The 19,478-nt window shown below is 35.5% G+C and overlaps 2 protein-coding genes and 1 long non-coding RNA gene across 9 annotated transcripts in view; 1 reads left to right on the top strand and 2 right to left on the bottom strand.

The window, feature by feature from the left end:
• LOC127946799 (hyaluronidase-like) overlaps positions 1-4,715 on the bottom strand; it is an 11,414-nt gene extending 6,699 nt beyond the window's left edge. Inside the window, exon 1 of the mRNA XM_052543564.1 lies at positions 4,554-4,715. The gene's annotated coding sequence lies outside the window, so the exon portion shown is untranslated. The remainder of the gene's footprint in view (positions 1-4,553) is intronic.
• The window catches only part of LOC127946801 (uncharacterized), a 26,225-nt gene extending 15,160 nt beyond the window's left edge, over positions 1-11,065 (top strand). The window contains exon 4 of the long non-coding RNA XR_008151173.1: positions 10,950-11,065. This is a non-coding gene — a long non-coding RNA (uncharacterized LOC127946801). The remainder of the gene's footprint in view (positions 1-10,949) is intronic.
• On the bottom strand, positions 7,527-19,478 carry LOC127946790 (uncharacterized). Of its 7 annotated transcripts, none has more exons than XM_052543549.1 (20): positions 19,182-19,478; positions 18,688-18,816; positions 18,398-18,520; positions 18,053-18,205; positions 17,700-17,879; positions 17,452-17,617; positions 16,248-16,364; positions 15,899-16,084; positions 15,669-15,806; positions 14,222-14,353; positions 13,703-14,101; positions 12,276-12,413; positions 11,937-12,077; positions 11,302-11,511; positions 11,021-11,173; positions 10,660-10,872; positions 10,432-10,575; positions 9,317-9,619; positions 9,084-9,221; positions 7,527-8,337 (listed from the first exon to the last, which is right to left on the bottom strand). In XM_052543549.1, exons 1-20 carry the CDS (start codon positions 19,380-19,382, stop codon positions 8,249-8,251), a joined length of 3,453 nt encoding a protein of 1,150 aa, XP_052399509.1. In that variant the 5' UTR covers positions 19,383-19,478; the 3' UTR covers positions 7,527-8,248. The 7 variants fall into 7 exon arrangements, with proteins under 7 accessions (XP_052399509.1, XP_052399510.1, XP_052399514.1 ...); XM_052543550.1 differs by having other exon boundaries at positions 11,937-12,074; XM_052543554.1 differs by lacking the exons at positions 11,937-12,077; positions 12,276-12,413 and having other exon boundaries at positions 11,302-11,400; positions 13,988-14,101.

Genomic DNA, 19,478 nt, shown 5'->3' with positions numbered 1-19,478 from the left:
CATTGAATTTAAACCTGAAAATAAAGATCAATAAAGGAAATTCTGGCTTTTGCTGCAATTGCAACTACAGTATCTGTTGTAACCTCCTAACTGTGACTTTACATTTCAAAACTGTAAATGTTTCTAACAGTGTAAAGTGTAGCTTTAATCTTAAAATTTTACAATTTGACTCACAATTGGAATTGCGATCTCAAAAAGGCAGTTCCAGTATTATAACTCCCAACTGCAACTTAATCTCACAATGTAACTGTCTCAGAATTTTGAGTTTGTTTCTCTGAATTGTGACTGTCTCAAATTTTGACTTATCTCATAGTGACTATCTCTCACAATTCTGACTTTAAATCTCAAAATGTGACTTATCTCTTCACGACTGTCTCACAGTTGCTGCTTTTTCTTGAAGTTACAGTGTTTCTCCCATCTGTCTTACAAGTCTGAGTTTGTTTCTCATAATTGTAACTTTATATCTCAAATTGCATAAGACTTATCTCATAGTGACTTTATCTCGCTACTTTATTTCTTACAATTTAAATATTAAAACTGTCAAATTATCTCACAATTATGAATATCTCATAATCTAAAACACAATCTAAGAAAAAACTTGTGAAATCTCCAGACTTTCTATATAATTGTGACTCTATGTCTTGCAGTTGCAATATTAAACCTCCCAAATATAACTCTGTCAAGAATTATAACTTTGTTTCACACAATTATGATTTTGTTTCTGATAATTACGATTTTATATCCTACAGTCCGTGTGACCAGAGTTTGACAATATTAAACCTTCCTAATATAACTTTATATCTCACAATTGTTTTCATAACTCTGATTTTGTCCCTCAAAGTGACTTAATATCTCAAATGTGAATTTGTTTCTCATAATTGTGACTTTATATCTCAAATTCAGACTTATCTCGTAAAGGCTGTATCTCACAATTGCTGCTTTACCTCCAGACTTTATATCTTGCAATATAACTTTGTCTCACAATTATTGTTGTGACATTGTATATTTCAATGGGACTACAAAACTCTGAAATCTCACAGCTTTAACCCTACTTTACAATTGTGAATTTATTTCTTATAATTGAGACTTCATATGATTTAATATGGCACAATTATATTTATTTTTTATTTTATTTTATTTTATTTTTATTTTTATTTTTAACCAGCACGCAGGAATAAATACAGTGGTCAGCTGCAATCAGAAAGCCTCATGCTGCAAACCTCTGAATCTTGTGTTCCCTAATTTGAAAAGTAATCTGGAAAAATGGAGACAGAGCAGAAAATAAATGGGGGCAAGCCCTCTGCTAAACCTAAAAGTGCAGAAACATCATGCTGCTTCCAATAATTTGGAAAAGACTGTCATTTCATAGAGATTTTCCAAGATTATTCTTGTAAAGTTTGCTACTGAGTAGTCTTGACCGTAACAAACAAATACTTTCCAAAACATTTCATGATGGCCTGTTTCTCCTATGAATTTGATATTTACCGCCTGTTTGAGCATAAGTGTGTATATGTGGGATACGTTACATGGGGTAAAGGATGAATGACTGCTTTGCTTTGCCTCAACAAGGAACAGAAGAAATGAGTCAGCAGATGAGTCTTTTGCCTGCTGCAGTATGTACAGTATTGTTCAAAATAATAGCAGTACAATGTGACTAACCAGAATAATCAAGGTTTTTCGTATATTTTTTTATTGCTACGTGGCAAACAAGTTACCAGTAGGTTCAGTAGATTCTCAGAAAACAAATGAGACCCAGCATTCATGATATGCACGCTCTTAAGGCTGTGCAATTGGGCAATTAGTTGAATTAGTTGAAAGGGGTGTGTTCAAAAAAATAGCAGTGTGGCATTCAATCACTGAGGTCATCAATTTTGTGAAGAAACAGGTGTGAATCAGGTGGCCCCTATTTAAGGATGAAGCCAACACTTGTTGAACATGCATTTGAAAGCTGAGGAAAATGGGTCGTTCAAGACATTGTTCAGAAGAACAGCGTACTTTGATTAAAAAGTTGATTAGAGAGGGGAAAACCTATAAAGAGGTGCAAAAAATGATAGGCTGTTCAGCTAAAATGATCTCCAATGCCTTAAAATGGAGAGCAAAACCAGAGAGACGTGGAAGAAAACGGAAGACAACCATCAAAATGGATAGAAGAATAACCAGAATGGCAAAGGCTCAGCCAATGATCACCTCCAGGATGATCAAAGACAGTCTGGAGTTACCTGTAAGTACTGTGACAGTTAGAAGACGTCTGTGTGAAGCTAATCTATTTTCAAGAATCCCCCGCAAAGTCCCTCTGTTAAAAAAAAGGCATATGCAGAAGAGGTTACAATTTGCCAAAGAACACATCAACTGGCCTAAAGAGAAATGGAGGAACATTTTGTGGACTGATGAGAGTAAAATTGTTCTTTTTGGGTCCAAGGGCCACAGGCAGTTTGTGAGACGACCCCCAAACTCTGAATTCAAGCCACAGTACACAGTGAAGACAGTGAAGCATGGAGGTGCAAGCATCATGATATGGGCATGTTTCTCCTACTATGGTGTTGGGCCTATTTATCGCATACCAGGGATCATGGATCAGTTTGCATATGTTAAAATACTTGAAGAGGTCATGTTGCCCTATGCTGAAGAGGACATGCCCTTGAAATGGTTGTTTCAACAAGACAATGACCCAAAACACACTAGTAAACGGGCAAAGTCTTGGTTCCAAACCAACAAAATTAATGTTATGGAGTGGCCAGCCCAATCTCCAGACCTTAATCCAATTGAGAACTTGTGGGGTGATATCAAAAATGCTGTTTCTGAAGCAAAACCAAGAAATGAGAATGAATTTCTGGAATGTTGTTAAAGAATCATGGAGTGGAATAACAGCTGAGAGGTGCCACAAGTTGGTTGACTCCATGCCACACAGATGTCAAGCAGTTTTAAAAAACTGTGGTCGTACAACTAAATATTAGTTTAGTGATTCACAGGATTGCTAAATCCCAGAAAAAAAAAATGTTTGTACAAAATAGTTTTGAGTTTGTACAGTCAAAGGTAGACACTGCTATTTTTTTGAACACACCCCTTTCAACTAATTGCCCAATTGCACAGCCTTAAGAGCGTGCATATCATGAATGCTGGGTCTTGATTGATTTCTGACAATCTACTGAACCTACTGGTAACTTGTTTGCCACGTAGCAATAAAAAATATACTAAAAACCTTGATTATTCTGGTTAGTCACATTGTACTGCTATTATTTTGAACAAAACTGTATATGGAAATATGTTTATAACCGCTGTTGGTCAGGTATACATTATAGAAAAAGGCTTGTAGGCAAAGTCCAATGTTAATACCTTTAAGCACCTAAAACGAGTAAAAATTGGCATGTAAAAAAAGCAGAGCATAGTTAACAATAGGTATATATACAGTATATTACAATTGTAATTTTATACCTCCTAACTCTAACTTTATATCTTGCATTGTGACTTTATATCTTTATAATTTTGACTATATCTCTTAGTCGCTACTTTCTTTCTCGCAATTGCAATTGTATAACTCCAAACTGTGAGTTTATGTAGTATCTCGCAATAGCTTTATATCTCACAAGTCACAATTCTGGGTTCCGGGTTCTTATAATGGCTATATTGCGTTTGCTCATCTCTGGCAAACTGTTTACCAGTCACGTTTCACAATCGGCAAAGCAGACTATGTTACGCGATTACCAACACATGGTGGGTAACTCGCAAAGCACAATGTTCCTTCCTCTTTTCCCAGCACGATACCATTAAAAGTATCAAGTTTTTTTAATGTAGCCTATATAAATACACACACACACACACACACACACATACACATGTTTGTTTGCTGTCTCTCTACAGTTGGACGGTTCGCATGAAGCAGGTTGTCCTCACAATGAATACACTGGTGTTGCTGAGGGAAGCAGCTATTGAAAGCCTCTCGAGTCGGTCTGCTGTGAACTTGTCCTGAGTCCAGTCCTAATTAGGAGGAACTTGCTCTACACACACACTTTACCACCAAAAAGCTCTTTTCACTTGCCTTGAACATTTTGGTATTACTTCTGGTCGGTTTCCATGTAAGAGTTTTAATGGTCATTAAGTCCACAACAAATAAGTGATTTCATATGCCAGCTCATTTCCTTTGTGAAGACTTATTATCCAGTGGCATGTTGACGTAATGTTTAATTTTTCAAAAAAAAAGTTGTTTTTAAGAAAGTTTTTTTTAAGCCTATTAATGATTTACATGTACTATAATAGTACCATACATTACTGGTAAAAAATTAGAGATTAAAAACAAAAATTGTTAATTTTCAACCATTCAATTTTTTTATATCAGTGCATTCTTGAAATCAACGAAAGCTGAAGATAATTTGACTTTCATAATAATTTGATTCCCATAACTTTGGTGTCCAAAGGGGGTCCGAAAATTGCAAGTTTTATAAAGCATATAAATATAAGCTTCAGTATCTGCTTTAGGACTTTGAATCCTATATTTTATTGAGCTTTGAATACATAACTGAAAACATGATAAAGACAGATAAACACTCTGCACTAACCTTTAGAGTCTGTTCTCAAAAACGAGATTTCCTCAGCAGCCGCTGGTTTCACATCCAGTGGAATTATCTTGTCTTTATAACGAATATCCAGCCGAGTTGTTTTGTTGTTCAGAGATATCACAGTTATCAGGGTTTGTTGAGTGGCACTGGCATTGGCGCACTCTTGCATTGTTTATTGATTTGGCTCCTCCTCATCAAGCTCCAAAATGAAATCAACTGCAATTAGTGATTACTAACATGCCAAAGCAGTGTGCGTCAAATCCGTTTATATGTATTTTATATATATGTATCTGTTTTATATATTTAAATAATAATAATAATGCATCATGAACAAGGTTCATGTTATTGAGCCATATAAAAAAGAGAGTTTCTAGCCTACAAAACCATCATGTATTGTGGATATGCTGAGCACGGCACTAAGAAACACTTGATATTCGTTCTTGTATTTAAACAGTTGTGAAAACACAATCGTCCTTCTTACAGTAATGCAATCTGATGGTTGTTATGGAGAGTAAATCCACTGCTGTTTCTGTAATGTCAGATAGATTAAGTTTTCAGACACAAATGTTTAGACTGCATGAAAAGGTGGGAGCCAGTATCTCTGGCACTTTCCCGGGACCACCTGCCATTTTCTTCATATCTTCCTAATGCGTATTTTCACACATTCATACAGCATTACTATTTCCTTTCAAATATGATGATAGTTTCTTTTTTCTTCGAGAGGACTTGGTTTGGCATGTCTAAATGTTCAATGGTGCATTCCTGTCAGTATTTATCTGATTTTGTTACCCACATAGGGGAAGCTACAAAGACCGAAGGAAATCCACCTTCTCAGCTCGCAAAACATGAAAATGCATACTTCAACAGTATTTGGTACCACAGACAGATCAAGGACTATGGGTAGGTTGCATATTCTTATGTAACAGTACCGGCCAGGTGGAGCGAGGGATTTGATCTCAGTCAGCAAAGTACAAATACAGTGTGAGGAGGTGTACAGTTACCAGTATATCCCCAGTGTTACATCTGAGAGCTTTGCAGGGAATATATATGGTTGGCCTAGACAGTATCCTCCAGGTCTGGCTCCATTCACAAGCTTGGCCCACTTCCCGAATTCTTCGGCCCACCCTGATGGTCCTATAAAAAAACTATGAACTAGTTTAGACGTCTGTTTCACAGCTTTATGTCTTGGAAAGGACAAAATTTGTGATGGTAGAACATCATAGATGGGGGAAAAAAGGACCAGGTTTCAGTAAATAACCTGATACAAAACAGTTTATTTAAAGGGATAGATCACAAAAAAAAAAAAAAAAATCTGTCATGTAATCATTCTTATGATTACTTTTGTTGTACATAAAATTAGATATTTACATTACATTTATTCATTTAGCTGACGCTTTTATCCAAAGCGAATTTCAATTGCTATGTATGTCAGAGGTCGCACGTCTCTGGCGCAACTAGGGGTTAAGTGTCTTGCTCAGGGACACATTGGTGTCGCACAGTGGATTTAACCCGGGTCTCTCACACCAAAGGCGTGTGTCTTATCCTCTGCGCGAACACCACCAGAATGTGCATATTTAGCAGAATGTGCAAGAATTTCTTAGGACTGAAGCAAAAGGAGACATCTTTAGAAGTAATTTGATCAGTTAATGTAAGAAACAACAAAACTGATTTGAAGTAGGCTAATTAAAATAAAGATCAAATAAAATCAAAATATTCAATAAAATATATATTTTTTTTTTACTTGCAATTGAAATGTTGCCTTGCCAACTTACTAAAAACAAGTAATTTTAAGTTCAAGTACTAAAATTACTAAAACTGAAAAAAAACAAGTTTTTTTTCGAAATTTTTAGGAACAAAAGTTAATAAAAATTAAACTTGAACTAAAATGCAAACTGCTAAAATACAAATAAATGATCATTCAAATATTTAAAAAATTTAAATATTACAATTTAAAACTATAATCCATATCAGAAAGAACTTTGTTGCCAAGTATGTTTGCACATACAAGGAATATGTTCTGGTAAAAAAAAAAGAAGCTTCCAGTGAAGAGACATGTATGTGGTATAAAGATGGAATAGAATAGAATTGTAGAATTGAATAGTGTAGTATAAAATAAATGAAGGTAGTATTGCATATCATTTTATTGAAATGACAGAGTCATTAGAGGTGCAGGTGTTGGTGTACAGGGAGAAGAGCAGTGGATAGAGCACACATCCCTGGGGGGCGCCAGTGCTGATGCTGTGGCTGTTTGACATGAATTTCCTCAGTCTCACAAGCTGTTGCCTCTCTATCAAAAAGCTGGTGATCCATCGACAGGCAGCGCTAGGAACAGAGAGCTGGGCTAGTTTGGTCTGGAGGAATGTTGGGATGATGGTCCACAAACAGGATCATCTCATAAGTCCCTGCTTTATCTAGATGTTGCAAGATGAAGTGCAGTCCCATGTTGACTGCGTGATCCACAGACCTATTTGCTTGATAAGCAGACAGCAGGGGTTCCAGTAATGTCCTTCAGATAAGCCAACACCAGTCTTTCAAATGACTTGACCACAGATAGGGCAACAGGATATAGGAAACTGATATGTAGCACTTCATTGACATCTAGTGCTCAGTTCATTGAACACACTTCACTGTTGTGACAAAAATATTGTGCTTTTTTTTCTCTCCATAGGTTGTGGTAAAAAAATTAAAAATAAAATAAAAAACCAACACAGGATTTAATTACAATTAAAACTGTATGGGCCATAATTCACCAGCTCATTCATGCTAACATTGTGGTTTTGGTATTTATTGTGAATTATCATATTTGAAACATCTTTTATAAGAGTATTCAGCCCCTAGATTTCACAGATTTAACCATACACTGTCCTTTTTCCAAAATGAAGGGGGTTATTTTATGATAATGACTGGCTGACTGTACATTATCCTGCTTATTACTTGTCTGCTTACCATTTCAAAGAAAATGTGGACATGAAATACTGATTTTAAAAATAATTTATTTTATTGGTAGATTATTAATTGTAATACAGTAATAATGAATTGCATTACTATTAAATAATTCATGCATTTTCTATCCTCACTGTATTTGATAAAGTATAGTTTTTTTGTAAACAGTTTTTGTAGTTCATTGTTAACAGGTTTCAAACTGCACAATCAACAAAAAAGATTAATAAATGTAACAGGACAAGCTGGTGTTCAAAATTCATATTGCACCACTCAGTTTCTCTCGGTCTTCCGATTAAGATCTAAAAACGTACCTCATCTTATTCAATCATATGCAGTTAGTACATACAAATTTTCAGTAGTTTCATATAGTTTTCCAACAAAGACCGCAAACCCCTGAATCTGAATTTCAGTCAGTTCAATATCAGTGCCTTTTGGAAAATGAATGAAACATCAGGTTTTCCAATTTGTAATTTTCTGCTGATGTTAAAATGGTTTAGTTGGTATAACTTTGGTATAAATCTTTAAAATCTTTAAAATGCATCTAGTTTCATTCAGTGCCATAGCCATTGATTTAAATTCCAAGGAAATCTAAAATTTGTAAAAATAAATATACATTTAAGAAAAATATCAGTATTTAAAAAAAAAAACAACACCACCTTAAATTAGATCAAATTGCAAGCCAGGTATGAAAATCTTCACCAGGACAAGTCAAGTTACAGAAAGTGACTGGACATGCATAGCTAAAATACATTTCAATTGTTTTTGTCATTGAGAAATCGAAATCTGAGCTTGAGCTCTTGAAGCAGCTTCGACTTTGCAGTTTCCCAGCTGTCTTCCCAGCCTAGAAATAAAAGAAGAAGAACTGTTTACTATGATTATAAATTTTAATAAAATGTAATTTAACATTTATAATGAACTATTTTTAACTACCATTCTAAAGCTGTGGGGTCAGTAATTATAAAAATAAAAGACATTTATTCAGTATGGATGCATTCAATTGATCAAATGTAACAGCAAAGATATTTAATAAAAATAAAAGCTTTTCTTTTTAACTTTCTGTACATCAAGGAAACCTAAAAATCTATCGAGGTTTCCACAAAAATATTAGCAGCACAACTGTTATCGACGTTGATATTAAAAAGAAATGAGCAGCAAATCAGCATATTAAACAGATTTCTGAAGGATCATGTGACACTGAAGACCGCAGTATTGATGCTGGAAATTCAGCTTTGCATCACAGGAATAAATTACATTTTTAAATATATTCAAATAGAAAACAGTTCTTTTACATTTTAATAATATTTCACATTATTACTGATTTACTCTATTTAACCATGAACTGTATTTGATCAAATAAATGCAGCCGTGGTGAGTATAAAATCCTTTTTTGTTTTCAGATGCATTACTAAATCTTACAGACTCCAAACTTTTCAACAGTACTGTATTTACAATGTATATATATATATATATATATATATATATATATATATATATATATATATATATATATATATATATATATATATAAATATAAAAAACATTAAATCTTTATTGAACATGTATTATCTATTGTGTTTATGAGCTCACCTGGACAGCAGCAGGTTAACTGAACAGAGAAAGTAGCCTTTGCTCCGAGCGCCTCTTCTGTGTCCTCAAACACTGGCTTAGGCAGATTCTGCTTTGTAAACCACACATCTAAACAGTTTCTAACAGATGCACTGTTATCTGGTGTAAAAAGTTCAGAATAGAATAATTAAATGATCATTTTCAAATCACGTGCATTAAGAAAGCCAATCTGTCTGGTCTTCAGTGGCTCTGACCTGTCTTTTCCCCCAGGAGACCCAGTATACGTTCACTCAGATGACTTCGAGCTGCTTTCTTGGAGCTTTGGCATGTGCACTTCATCGTATAGTTGCAGAAAGACAGCTGGATAGAGGCCTGTTCCACAGACTTCAGGTCAATGACAGGCTCTTTCTGTCCGGCCCCGTTCAGCATGGAGCTCAGCTGATTCTGCACCTCTTCAGGACTGTCAGCTCCAGGTACTGAAGCATAATCGAAGAGAGGTGATAGTGCACGTAAGGCGTTCTGGAGAGCCCGTAACTTGGCCTCACCTTCTGAGGACCCTAAAAAAGACCGTATTATATTTTAACATTCATACAGATATTACATGTATTCTGTTACATTTCTGCTCCCAGTTAAAAATGGAATATATTGCTTTAAGAAGGGGTGTACAATTAAAATAAATGAATTTGACTGTGTGTCAAGGTTCATGTTTTAAAATATCAACCAAAAAACAAAAACATAATGATATTTATGAATTATGATAAAAATAAGACTACAAATAGAATGGTATTTAAATGGTACAGTATTTTAATGTTATTGAAATAGGTCTCTTCTGGCCAATAAGGCTGCATTTATTTGATAGAAAAAAAAGTTGTAACAGTAATATTATTAAAATATTCTTAAAATGTAAAACTGTTTTCCAGTATATTAAATCTTCAACATCATTACTCTAGTCTGCAGTGTCACATGATCATTCAGAAATCATTTTAATATACTGGTTTATTACTCAAGAAACATTTCTTATTATCAGTGTTCAAAACACTTCATATTTTTGTGGAAACCGTGATATATTTTTAATAGAAAGTTCAAACAAACAGCATTTATCTGAAATAGACATTGTAACATTTCAATGTCTTTGAATTGAATGCATCCTTGGTGAATAAAAGTATTAATTTCTTTCCAAATATAAAATAAAATAAAATAAAATAAATAATTATTCAGAATGGTAGTGTACACTTCTTAAAAGATTTTAGATCTTTATTTAAAAAATAAAGATAAAAGATCTTTATTTTTGACACACTTAATCATCATTGACCCCCAAATTACACTTGTTTCTGTGCTAACTCTTGTTTCTTCAGACGCTCATACTAACCTTCTCCATAATACTTCACATCATAAGTTATGTTTTTAAGTGAGCAATAAAATGGCTTTACAGATCCTTCAACATCTTGCTGAGGATGAATAAGAGACCTCTGTGAAAAGTGCTGCTTCACCAGTGCACTGCACATTTTTTCATCTTGAATTAGACGTAAAGAAATCAGCATTAGTTTAAAAGCATAAATGTATTGGTATATTTATATATGAAGACATAAATATATACCTGTGCTGTGATCCAGAATTCCCACCGCGCAGCCGAATAACAGGTAGACTTTTCGAGTGGCTTCTTTCTTGGTGTCGTAGCCTTGTTTGTTGGCACACGTAAATGTTTCCAGGTTGACTGTCACAGTACATTTGACAATCTGATCATTTCTCATGTTCTGCACGTTCACGTGTGGTGGCTTGAGATTATATACAATCACCAGCTCATCGATTTCTGTGAAATACACAAAGATTTTCAAGTAGATGAGAGAACATTGCAACAACTAACTTAAACTTGTTTTATTTTAACAGTATACCACTAGCACCCCCTACTGGTGTCCCCTGCAACAGCACATCATCTTTCTTCCTACATGCTCCATTACCTGGACAATCAATCCTCTGTGAGGCTGGCGAGCTGGAGACTGAAGGAACAGGAACAAGGATTGTTTCCTGGCCTGATGTCAGCTGCGCTGATGTAGAGATGCTTTCAGGCTTCAGGTCTAATTGGTCTTTTACCGCTTTCTGATTTATAGATGCTACAGAAATAGTCCAGACAAAAAGAAAACCTTACTTTGCAAAATTTGATATGTAATAGAGTAGATACAATGATTTTTCTTTATTTCTTTCAAGTTAAACTAACAGTTTGAAAGCTTTGTGCTCATACCGCTGGTGACAGGCTCTTCACTGGCCTTTGCTTTATTCTCTTCTGTTTCATAGATAGGATTTTTGAGACCCAGCATCTCTAGACGCTCTTTCAGAAAACCTTTGAAGTTCTTCTCAGTGTCTGATATTGGACAGTTGAGGATCCCTGACAGATGCTGCAGAGCAACTTTAGCTGCCTGTTGCTCTGCCTGTTTCTTCTTGGTGGAGCCGTCTAAGAAATGAAAACACATAAATGGATGCACGCCACAATGAAAACTGAGTCATATTTCATCCCAAAATTAAAATAATATATATGACTTTTATATATATAAGGAAGTTATATTTTTGCATAAATATTTTTTTTTTTGGGGGGGGGGCATTATTTTCATGGCAGTTAACCAGATTTCCTTCAAAATTCTCATTATTGTAATGCAAAAGAAAAGGGGAAAAAATTCCATAGAGAGCTCCATCCAGTTAGGGGTGTTTATTTTTATTTTGTATTTTTTCTTGTGATAAAGAAAAGTAAGATCTTAAATTGGATTTAAAACAGACTGCATTTCTTTTGGGCATAATATCATTTTTTATTTGTTATGGGGGTGAAATATTCCCTAGAAATTCACCCAAATAGTGCTAAATAAATGAATGAAATGAAGTTACCTTTGTCATAAAATGTGAAAGGCCCGATGAGTTTGAGCTTGCAGACTGTTGTATTGTCATCTTCCAAAAACTCTTCTGTTGGTTTTTGTAAATCATGTATGTTGAAATATTCCATGATCCCTGTCCTGTATGTCTGACCTGCTGAAGCAAAAATTAAAACCAGGTTATGCTGGTCTGATAACCATTTTAACAAATTCTAACACATTCTTACATATTTGGCTTACAGTAGCACCAAAACAGTATTTTAGGTGTCGAGTGTAGGTGTAACACTTGTCAATATACTGGCATATGACTCAATATGAAATCTTTGAAATCGAACCTAAACTTTTCATACTTTACCTTCTGCTGGAGCAGAGATGTGAAAACGTTCTGACAAAACCTTATAAGCTGCTTCAGTCGCTTCCTCCTTTGAAGAGCATCTATCAGACTCGACTTCTCGGTTGAGATCCACAGTCACTTTACCAAAGAAAGTGATTCCTGAAATATCAAAAATATTTATTTTAATCACATTTCTTTGCTTATTAAATGTTTGATAAAGTGTTTATTTTGTCAGTAGATAAACTACTTTTTCAATCTTTCTTTTTTTCCAGGCTCTTTGTAATTTAAAGGAACCATAGAATGCTTTGATACAATATTTTAAATTGTTATCTGAGAGAGTGTAAGTTAAGTTTCATCTCAAAATACCCCACAGATAATTTTTTATAGCTTGTTGAAATTGTTTTTAGGGTATGAGCCAAAACGTGCTGTTTTTTTGTGTTTGTCCCCTTTAAATGAAATGCTGCTCCTGCCTCCCTTTTCAGACAAGTGCGGAGCTCAGTGTTGCCTAGTTTGCAGTTTTCCCGCAGGTTTAAGCGACCCCAATAACGTGAAATTTAGCCCCCTAAAATGCAAATTTTACAAGGGGGGGAATCCCACCAAAACATGTATTTTACCCCACCAGAATGCAATTTTTACCAGGGGATCCCCCTCAAAACATGATTGGGATAGTTTTGAGTAGCAATTGGGCGGCTTTTGTTTTGAAAACCTGGCAACCCTGGCAGAGCTTCAAGAGCTCATGCTCACTGACATACCAGTGTTACTGTTTAACTGATGGTGACCATGTTACTGACCTCACATTGCTTCCAAATGCAATTTTTAACTACCACATTCCTATCGATTTTTGCACAACTCCAGCGCTGAACTGACCCTAGTTTGTGAGGCAGTCCGGTGTAAAATGTTAGCACAAATGTATAGGACTTTTCCGTTTTTTCCCCCACGACATTTCCTTTGAAAATGAAATTTATTAACCATGTCCTCAGCGGTCTATGGAGACTCCTATGTTTGTTGGTGCATTGCAACACACAACACTTTTAATGGCTCTTTGGCTCTGACATTGTATCTAATAGCAAGAGAACAGTAATGGCAGACCGCAGTTTCTCACTCAAGGCTGTGTCTATACTAATTAGGCAGAGAGCATCACAAATGGGCGGGACTTTCCCCGACTATGTCATCATAGTTGTGAGAAACCTGGAACTGCTGGTGTGGAGAGACTGATTATGAATTATTGGGATTTTAAATCAATGAGAGAGCGGATTTTTACCATTATAGGCTGGTTGTTTTCACAATCTGCAGCCACACAACTGTGTCCAAACACCTTATAAAAGTGATTTTTGCATTCTGTGGCACCTTTAAATCATTTTGAAATCCAAATAAATGAATTGGGCAATAAAAAAAAAATAGATAAGATTGGTGCTGCAATAGCAATTTCTTCCTACATGCTCTTTTACCTGGACATTCACTCCTGGGCGTTTTCCTCTGTGAGGCTGGAGAGCTGGAGTCTGGAGGGTCCGGCTGCACAGGAACAGGAACACGGACTGACTCTCGGCATGAGGGAAATGATGAGATGATTTCAGACTCTGAAGGATCTTTCACTTCCTCCTTACTGATGGATACTGTAGGAGTTATAAGGTCTGAGCTGATGACAATGGGATCTTCACTGGCCTCTGCTTTATTATCAGTGTCGTATACAGGAGTTTTAAGACCCAGCGTCTCTAGACGCTCTTTCAGAAAACCTTTGCAGTTCTTCTCAGTGTCTGATATTGGAGCATAGTTGAGGATTCCTGACAGATGCTGCAGAGCAACTTTAGCTGCCTGTTGCTCTGCCTGTCTCTTCTTGGTGGAACCGTCTAAGAAATGTAAGAAATGCAAACTACATCAACGAACAATAGCTTGGAAATCAGCACAAAACTTTTGTGAGAGAAGATAAATGATGTTTAACAACTGACTAAGAGTAAGAGTGCAGTTACCTTTGTCATAAAAAGTGAAAAGCCCAACAAGTCTGAGCTTGCAGATGGTTGTGTTGTCATCAAAACCTTCCACTGGTTTTGGGAAGCCATTTGTGTTGAAATATTCCATCGTCACTGACTTATATGACTGACCTGTTGCAGTGAGAAAGAAAACCAGGTTTAGGGAGCTATTCCAAAAATCATTTTCATCATAAAATCCTAAATACTTCAGAGGCTATATGTCCAAACAACTTTTTGGACATGTTTTAAACTGGGTAAAATATTGTGAAAATGGGTCAACCTTAAACCTCTTTTAACCTTAAATATTTATCTCTGAGACATACAAAGTGTAAAATTGAAAATAGAAGTAATATGTTAATTGATGAAAATATCTTTTATGTGTTTTGAAAGGCAATAAACTCATTTTCAGATGTACAAACCCGATTCCCAAAAGGTAGGGACACTGTACAAATTGTGAGTAAAAAAGTAATGGAATGATTTACAAATCTCATAAACTTATATTTTATTCACAATAGAATATAGATAACATATCAAATGTTAAAAGTGAGACATTTTGAAATGTCATGCCAAATATTGGCTCATTTTGGATTTCATGAGAGCTACACATTCCAAAAAAGTTGGGACAGGTAGCAATAAGAGGCCGGAAAAGTTAAATGTACATATAAGGAACAGCTGAGGACCAATTTACAACTTATTAGGTCAACTGGCAACATGATTGGGTATAAAAAGAGCCTCAGAGTGGCAGTGTCTCTCAGAAGTCAAGAAGGGCAGAGGATCACCAATTGCCCCAATGTTGTGGCGAAAAATAGTGGAGCAATATCAGAAAGGAGCTTCTCAGAGAAAATTGCAAAGAATTTGAAGTTATCATCATCTACAGTAGTAATATCAACCAAAGATTCAGAGAATCTGGAACAATCTATGTGCTTTAAGGGCAAGGCCAGAAAACCATACTAGAAGAGGGGATGTCACACAGTGGTAAACATGGCCTTGGCCCAACTTTTTTGACATGTGTTGATGCCATGAAATTTTAAATCAACTTTTTTTCCCCATTAAAATCATTTTCAGTTTAATCATTTGATGTGTCATCTATGTTGTATTCTGAATAAAATATTGAAATTTGAAACTTCCACATCATTGCATTGTTTTTATACACATTTTGTACAGTTTGCTAACGTTTTTGGAATCGGTTTTGTATTTGAGGCAATTCTTGCCAATTAAAGAGTTAAAACTGCAAATTCATTGCACAAACCTGAAATGTCTTTATTTCCAACAACAATAAATGCAAACATATTTGTATGTATTTCACTGTAATACATAAATGCATACATAAAGCTCTTATTCATAAAGATTTAAACTAAATATTATTTTAAGGCTTAAAATCGATGAAACACTTAGATGCAAACTGAAATTGTTTGGCTTTCCATTACCTCTTTGATTTGTACTTTACCTTCAACTGGGGCACTGATGCGAAAACTTTCCCATAAAACCTTATAAGCTGCTTCAGTCGCTTCTTCCTTTGAAGAGCATGTATCAGACTCGACTTCTCGGTTGAGATCCACAGTCACTTTACCAAAGAAAGTGATTCCTGAAGGGTCAAAATATAAAATGAACTACTTTATCATACATTGATCTCAGTGTGCAATAGTTCAATTCTACAATTTTTTTGTTATATTTGACCTGAGGAAGATGAAGAGGAGGCATCAGGCTGTATGACTGAGCTTGGTGGTTCATCTGTGCTTTCTTCCTGTAATTTAAGCTGCTCGAGGGCAATGTATGCGACCTCCTGATGTGCAGCCTTTTTGTCATTAAATACTTTTCTCCCAATGAAACTTTGCCCATTCACTGTCACTTTACCTCTGTAACCTGTACAGAGGATGTGAACTTCATATGATTAACTGTTGAATCTAACCTAAACCCTTCTAGAATTGCATCCACTTTTCCTGTATGTCTAAAAAAAAATGTTTTATTTGTTTCTAAACAACTATCATGCAATTAACATTAATTGGATGGATGATGAATTTGTTACCCTGGGATTCTTGGTCCTCTGTAAATTCAGGAAATTTATTATGTGGCCATTTATTTGCCTGACAATATTCATAAAGATGATTCTTGTATCTAACCAGGTTGCCAGGAATAACTGGATCTGTGGATGGAGAAACACAAATGAGACCAAATCTGAATCCAGATGGACTCTTGCAAACTCAAAATGGCTCAAGTTGGGTTAAACTTGTGTCCTTTTTCTTAATAATTTGTTCTGTGTTAAAAACATGAGAAGAGGCTACTTAAGTGTACTTTAAAGTTTAGTTCACCCAAAAGTTTAGTTCACCTTTCGAGGCAAAGAATGAGGTATTTACGTTGCTGTCTATGCTGGGTCAGAAAGCTCTCGGATTTAATCCAAAAATATCTTAATATGTGTTCTGCAGATGAACAAAGGTCTTATGGGTCTGGAACGACATGAGGGTAGGTAATGACAGAGTTTTCATTTTGGGTGATCCATGCCTTTAAAGACAGTACACTTTCATGATTGTTTCACAACTGCAAAACTGCTTTCTGTCAAAATTTAATAAGGTTTGCTTTAAAGTATATTGTTAATTCATTATGTTTTCATTCACTGACTTATTTAAGCACATTACAACATTGCAACTTCATTATTATTAATGTGTAATTACAAATGTATTTAAATATATGGCAAATAAGTTCAATTCTAATTGCATTTAGGGCTGGGCGATATATCTAACGATATGATCACGCGCATCTAGCCAGTAAATCTGGTTCTGTGATTACTGCTAAATCGCCATCACCTGCTTTCAAATGGAGCGGCATTTAATAGACAGAGCCATAGATCACTGACAAGCTATGCAATAATGGAACCAGATTTACTGACTATATGTGCATGATCATATCGTAAGACATATCGCCCAGCCCTAATTGCATTTAATATAATTTAACTTAAATTTTCACACATCTGAAAACATTATTCAGTTCACACTTACAGTAAGTATATTCTTTTAAAGTATATTGCTGTTTTATATAACTGCTTTTAAGCGTATAATAACGTGTTTCTTTCTCACAATGGATCAGGCTCCTCTTAATCATAATCTCAACGTTTTTCAGTTTGTAATTTTTTAATGGGATATTATGTGTCACTAAACTTTCTCTGTGAGTTCACTTTTAAATCAAACATAAAAACGAACGGTATCGTATTCTTCTCAGCTCTCCGTTCTTCATACCATGTGTGACTTTCTCCAGTTCGTCCATTCTGCCTTTCAGTTCGTCGATCTGCTCCTCATGTTTATCTAATTTTTCCTTCATCTCTTTAAGTTTTTGGATTTCAGGACCCAGGTTCTCCAGGAGGTCTTTGTTTTGGTCCAGGAAGTCCATGAGACTCTTCATGTCCTAAACATAAAGTCATGTTTAAGAACAAATGTGAAGCAGTTCACACTTACCTACTTAACTGTTTAATGTTGATCTACTGTACTTTGACATTTTCATCTTGGTTCCCCTCAAAGCGTGAGAAAAAGTCTTCAATCCTGTCTTTAATGGCTTGCTGCTCACGGTCCAGAACTATCTGGCGTTCTTTCATGGTCTGCAGATCCTCCAGCTGGCCATCGACCTCACACGGGGCTTGGTTGAAATTCTTGTCCAAGGTGTTATGAAACTATACAGAAAATCGAAAAACTTTCCAGTTAAGTACTGAATTAAATTATAAATAATGCAATTATATTGAAGGGCAACATTACCCTAATTGTTATTAATAATAATAATAATAATAAAAAACTTCCATAATAACCAAGGTCTTTCCATTAATAATAATAATAATTTTCTATTCACCTGTGTTATCTTCTTTTCCAGGTCTTTCATTTCTGGGATATGAGGTTGGAGTGTCTCGGCCAACTGCAGCACCGTTTTGCGATGCTTTTTCATGTCCTCATTACTCACTTTGAAGTCAGGCGAATGCATCATTTTGTTCCGTACAGTTATTACCTGAATTGTTGAAAAGAAAAAAAGAAAATGTGTTATCTGGCTCAACATGAGAGCTACAGTATTTGACTATCCATACCGATACGGTTGTCATGGACTAAAGCAAGAGATGTTTACAAACATAGAGGTTCTGTATGAAAAAAAAAAAGAGAATTTGAAGGGAAAAACTGGATATTTGCTTTTCAGAATACTTACCTCAACCACAGATTTTCCTGGGATGTTTTTGAAATGTTTACAGGAAGACATTAAGTTCAGGATGGCAGCAATATCAAACTGGTCAAAATTGCGATGTGGTTTGTGCCCACGTGGCATATGTGCCTGTCATAAGAAATATGTGAAGCGTGCAGTCATTAATGTTAAAAATGTAATGCACATGGTTTTTTTAATTGCTGACATATCTAAATATAAACAAAACAATTTAACAGACAGCACTCAGAGGCAACACTCTATTAATGCAATAGTTATGAATTATGACAGCAACTTACTTTGGCAACTTCCCACTTATCTGTTGGCCATAGACGAGGTTGGCAGTTCTCCCAGTGTATACTGTTACCGTTCCCATTATGATTGGCAATGATTTCTTTCTTCCAGTGTTCACACGACTGGCAGACAGGCTGCGGGAAGAAGCGAAGCACAGTTTGAGAGACATGTACAGACACTCCCAGAAACTTTGATCTTAACTGACAGTCTTATGGTGTATTGCCATATTTCCTTTTATGTTTATACTCGTTTTATTTAATGTGGCAATGACATTACTGTCATTATAAATGTATTGTGTTAAGAAGGAATAATAGCATTTAGTAGGCCTATGTAGAAATGTAGCATAAATGCATCTGTATGGCAAACAGATGTTGTCTAAATGTATATATTTTATACAGTAGCCTATTACACTGGGTTCATTTAAAATGATGAAGGCTGTTCCCACTGTGTACTTTGACTTTACATTTTTAGCTAATTTACCTTATTTAACCAAATTTACCTTATTCGCAAGTTTGCAGTCTTTCGTACAGGTCAGACTATGGAGATGAGGTTTGTTTCGAAGAGAGTTGTGATAAGTTTCGGTTTCCTTTTCGATGAAGTCCTGAATGCGGTTCCTCAGTATGTAAAGACTCTCCGTTGTTTTGAGCCAGTTTTTGTAGTTTTCATCACTGAAGCGACTGTAAGACTGTGTGCTGCTCATGGTGTCTGTATAAAGCCGCAGGGATCGATGACTCTTTTGTTACAGTAGCGCTGCGATGTGACTCTACTGTCATCAGCAGGTCAGCTGACTCCTGGA

The sequence above is a fragment of the Carassius gibelio genome, chromosome A25, assembly GCF_023724105.1.
Source record: "Carassius gibelio isolate Cgi1373 ecotype wild population from Czech Republic chromosome A25, carGib1.2-hapl.c, whole genome shotgun sequence".
In the NCBI taxonomy this organism is placed as follows: Eukaryota; Metazoa; Chordata; class Actinopteri; order Cypriniformes; family Cyprinidae; genus Carassius; species Carassius gibelio.
Note: the sequence above shows the minus strand (reverse complement) of the source record. Positions and strands in the feature narration are given on the sequence as shown.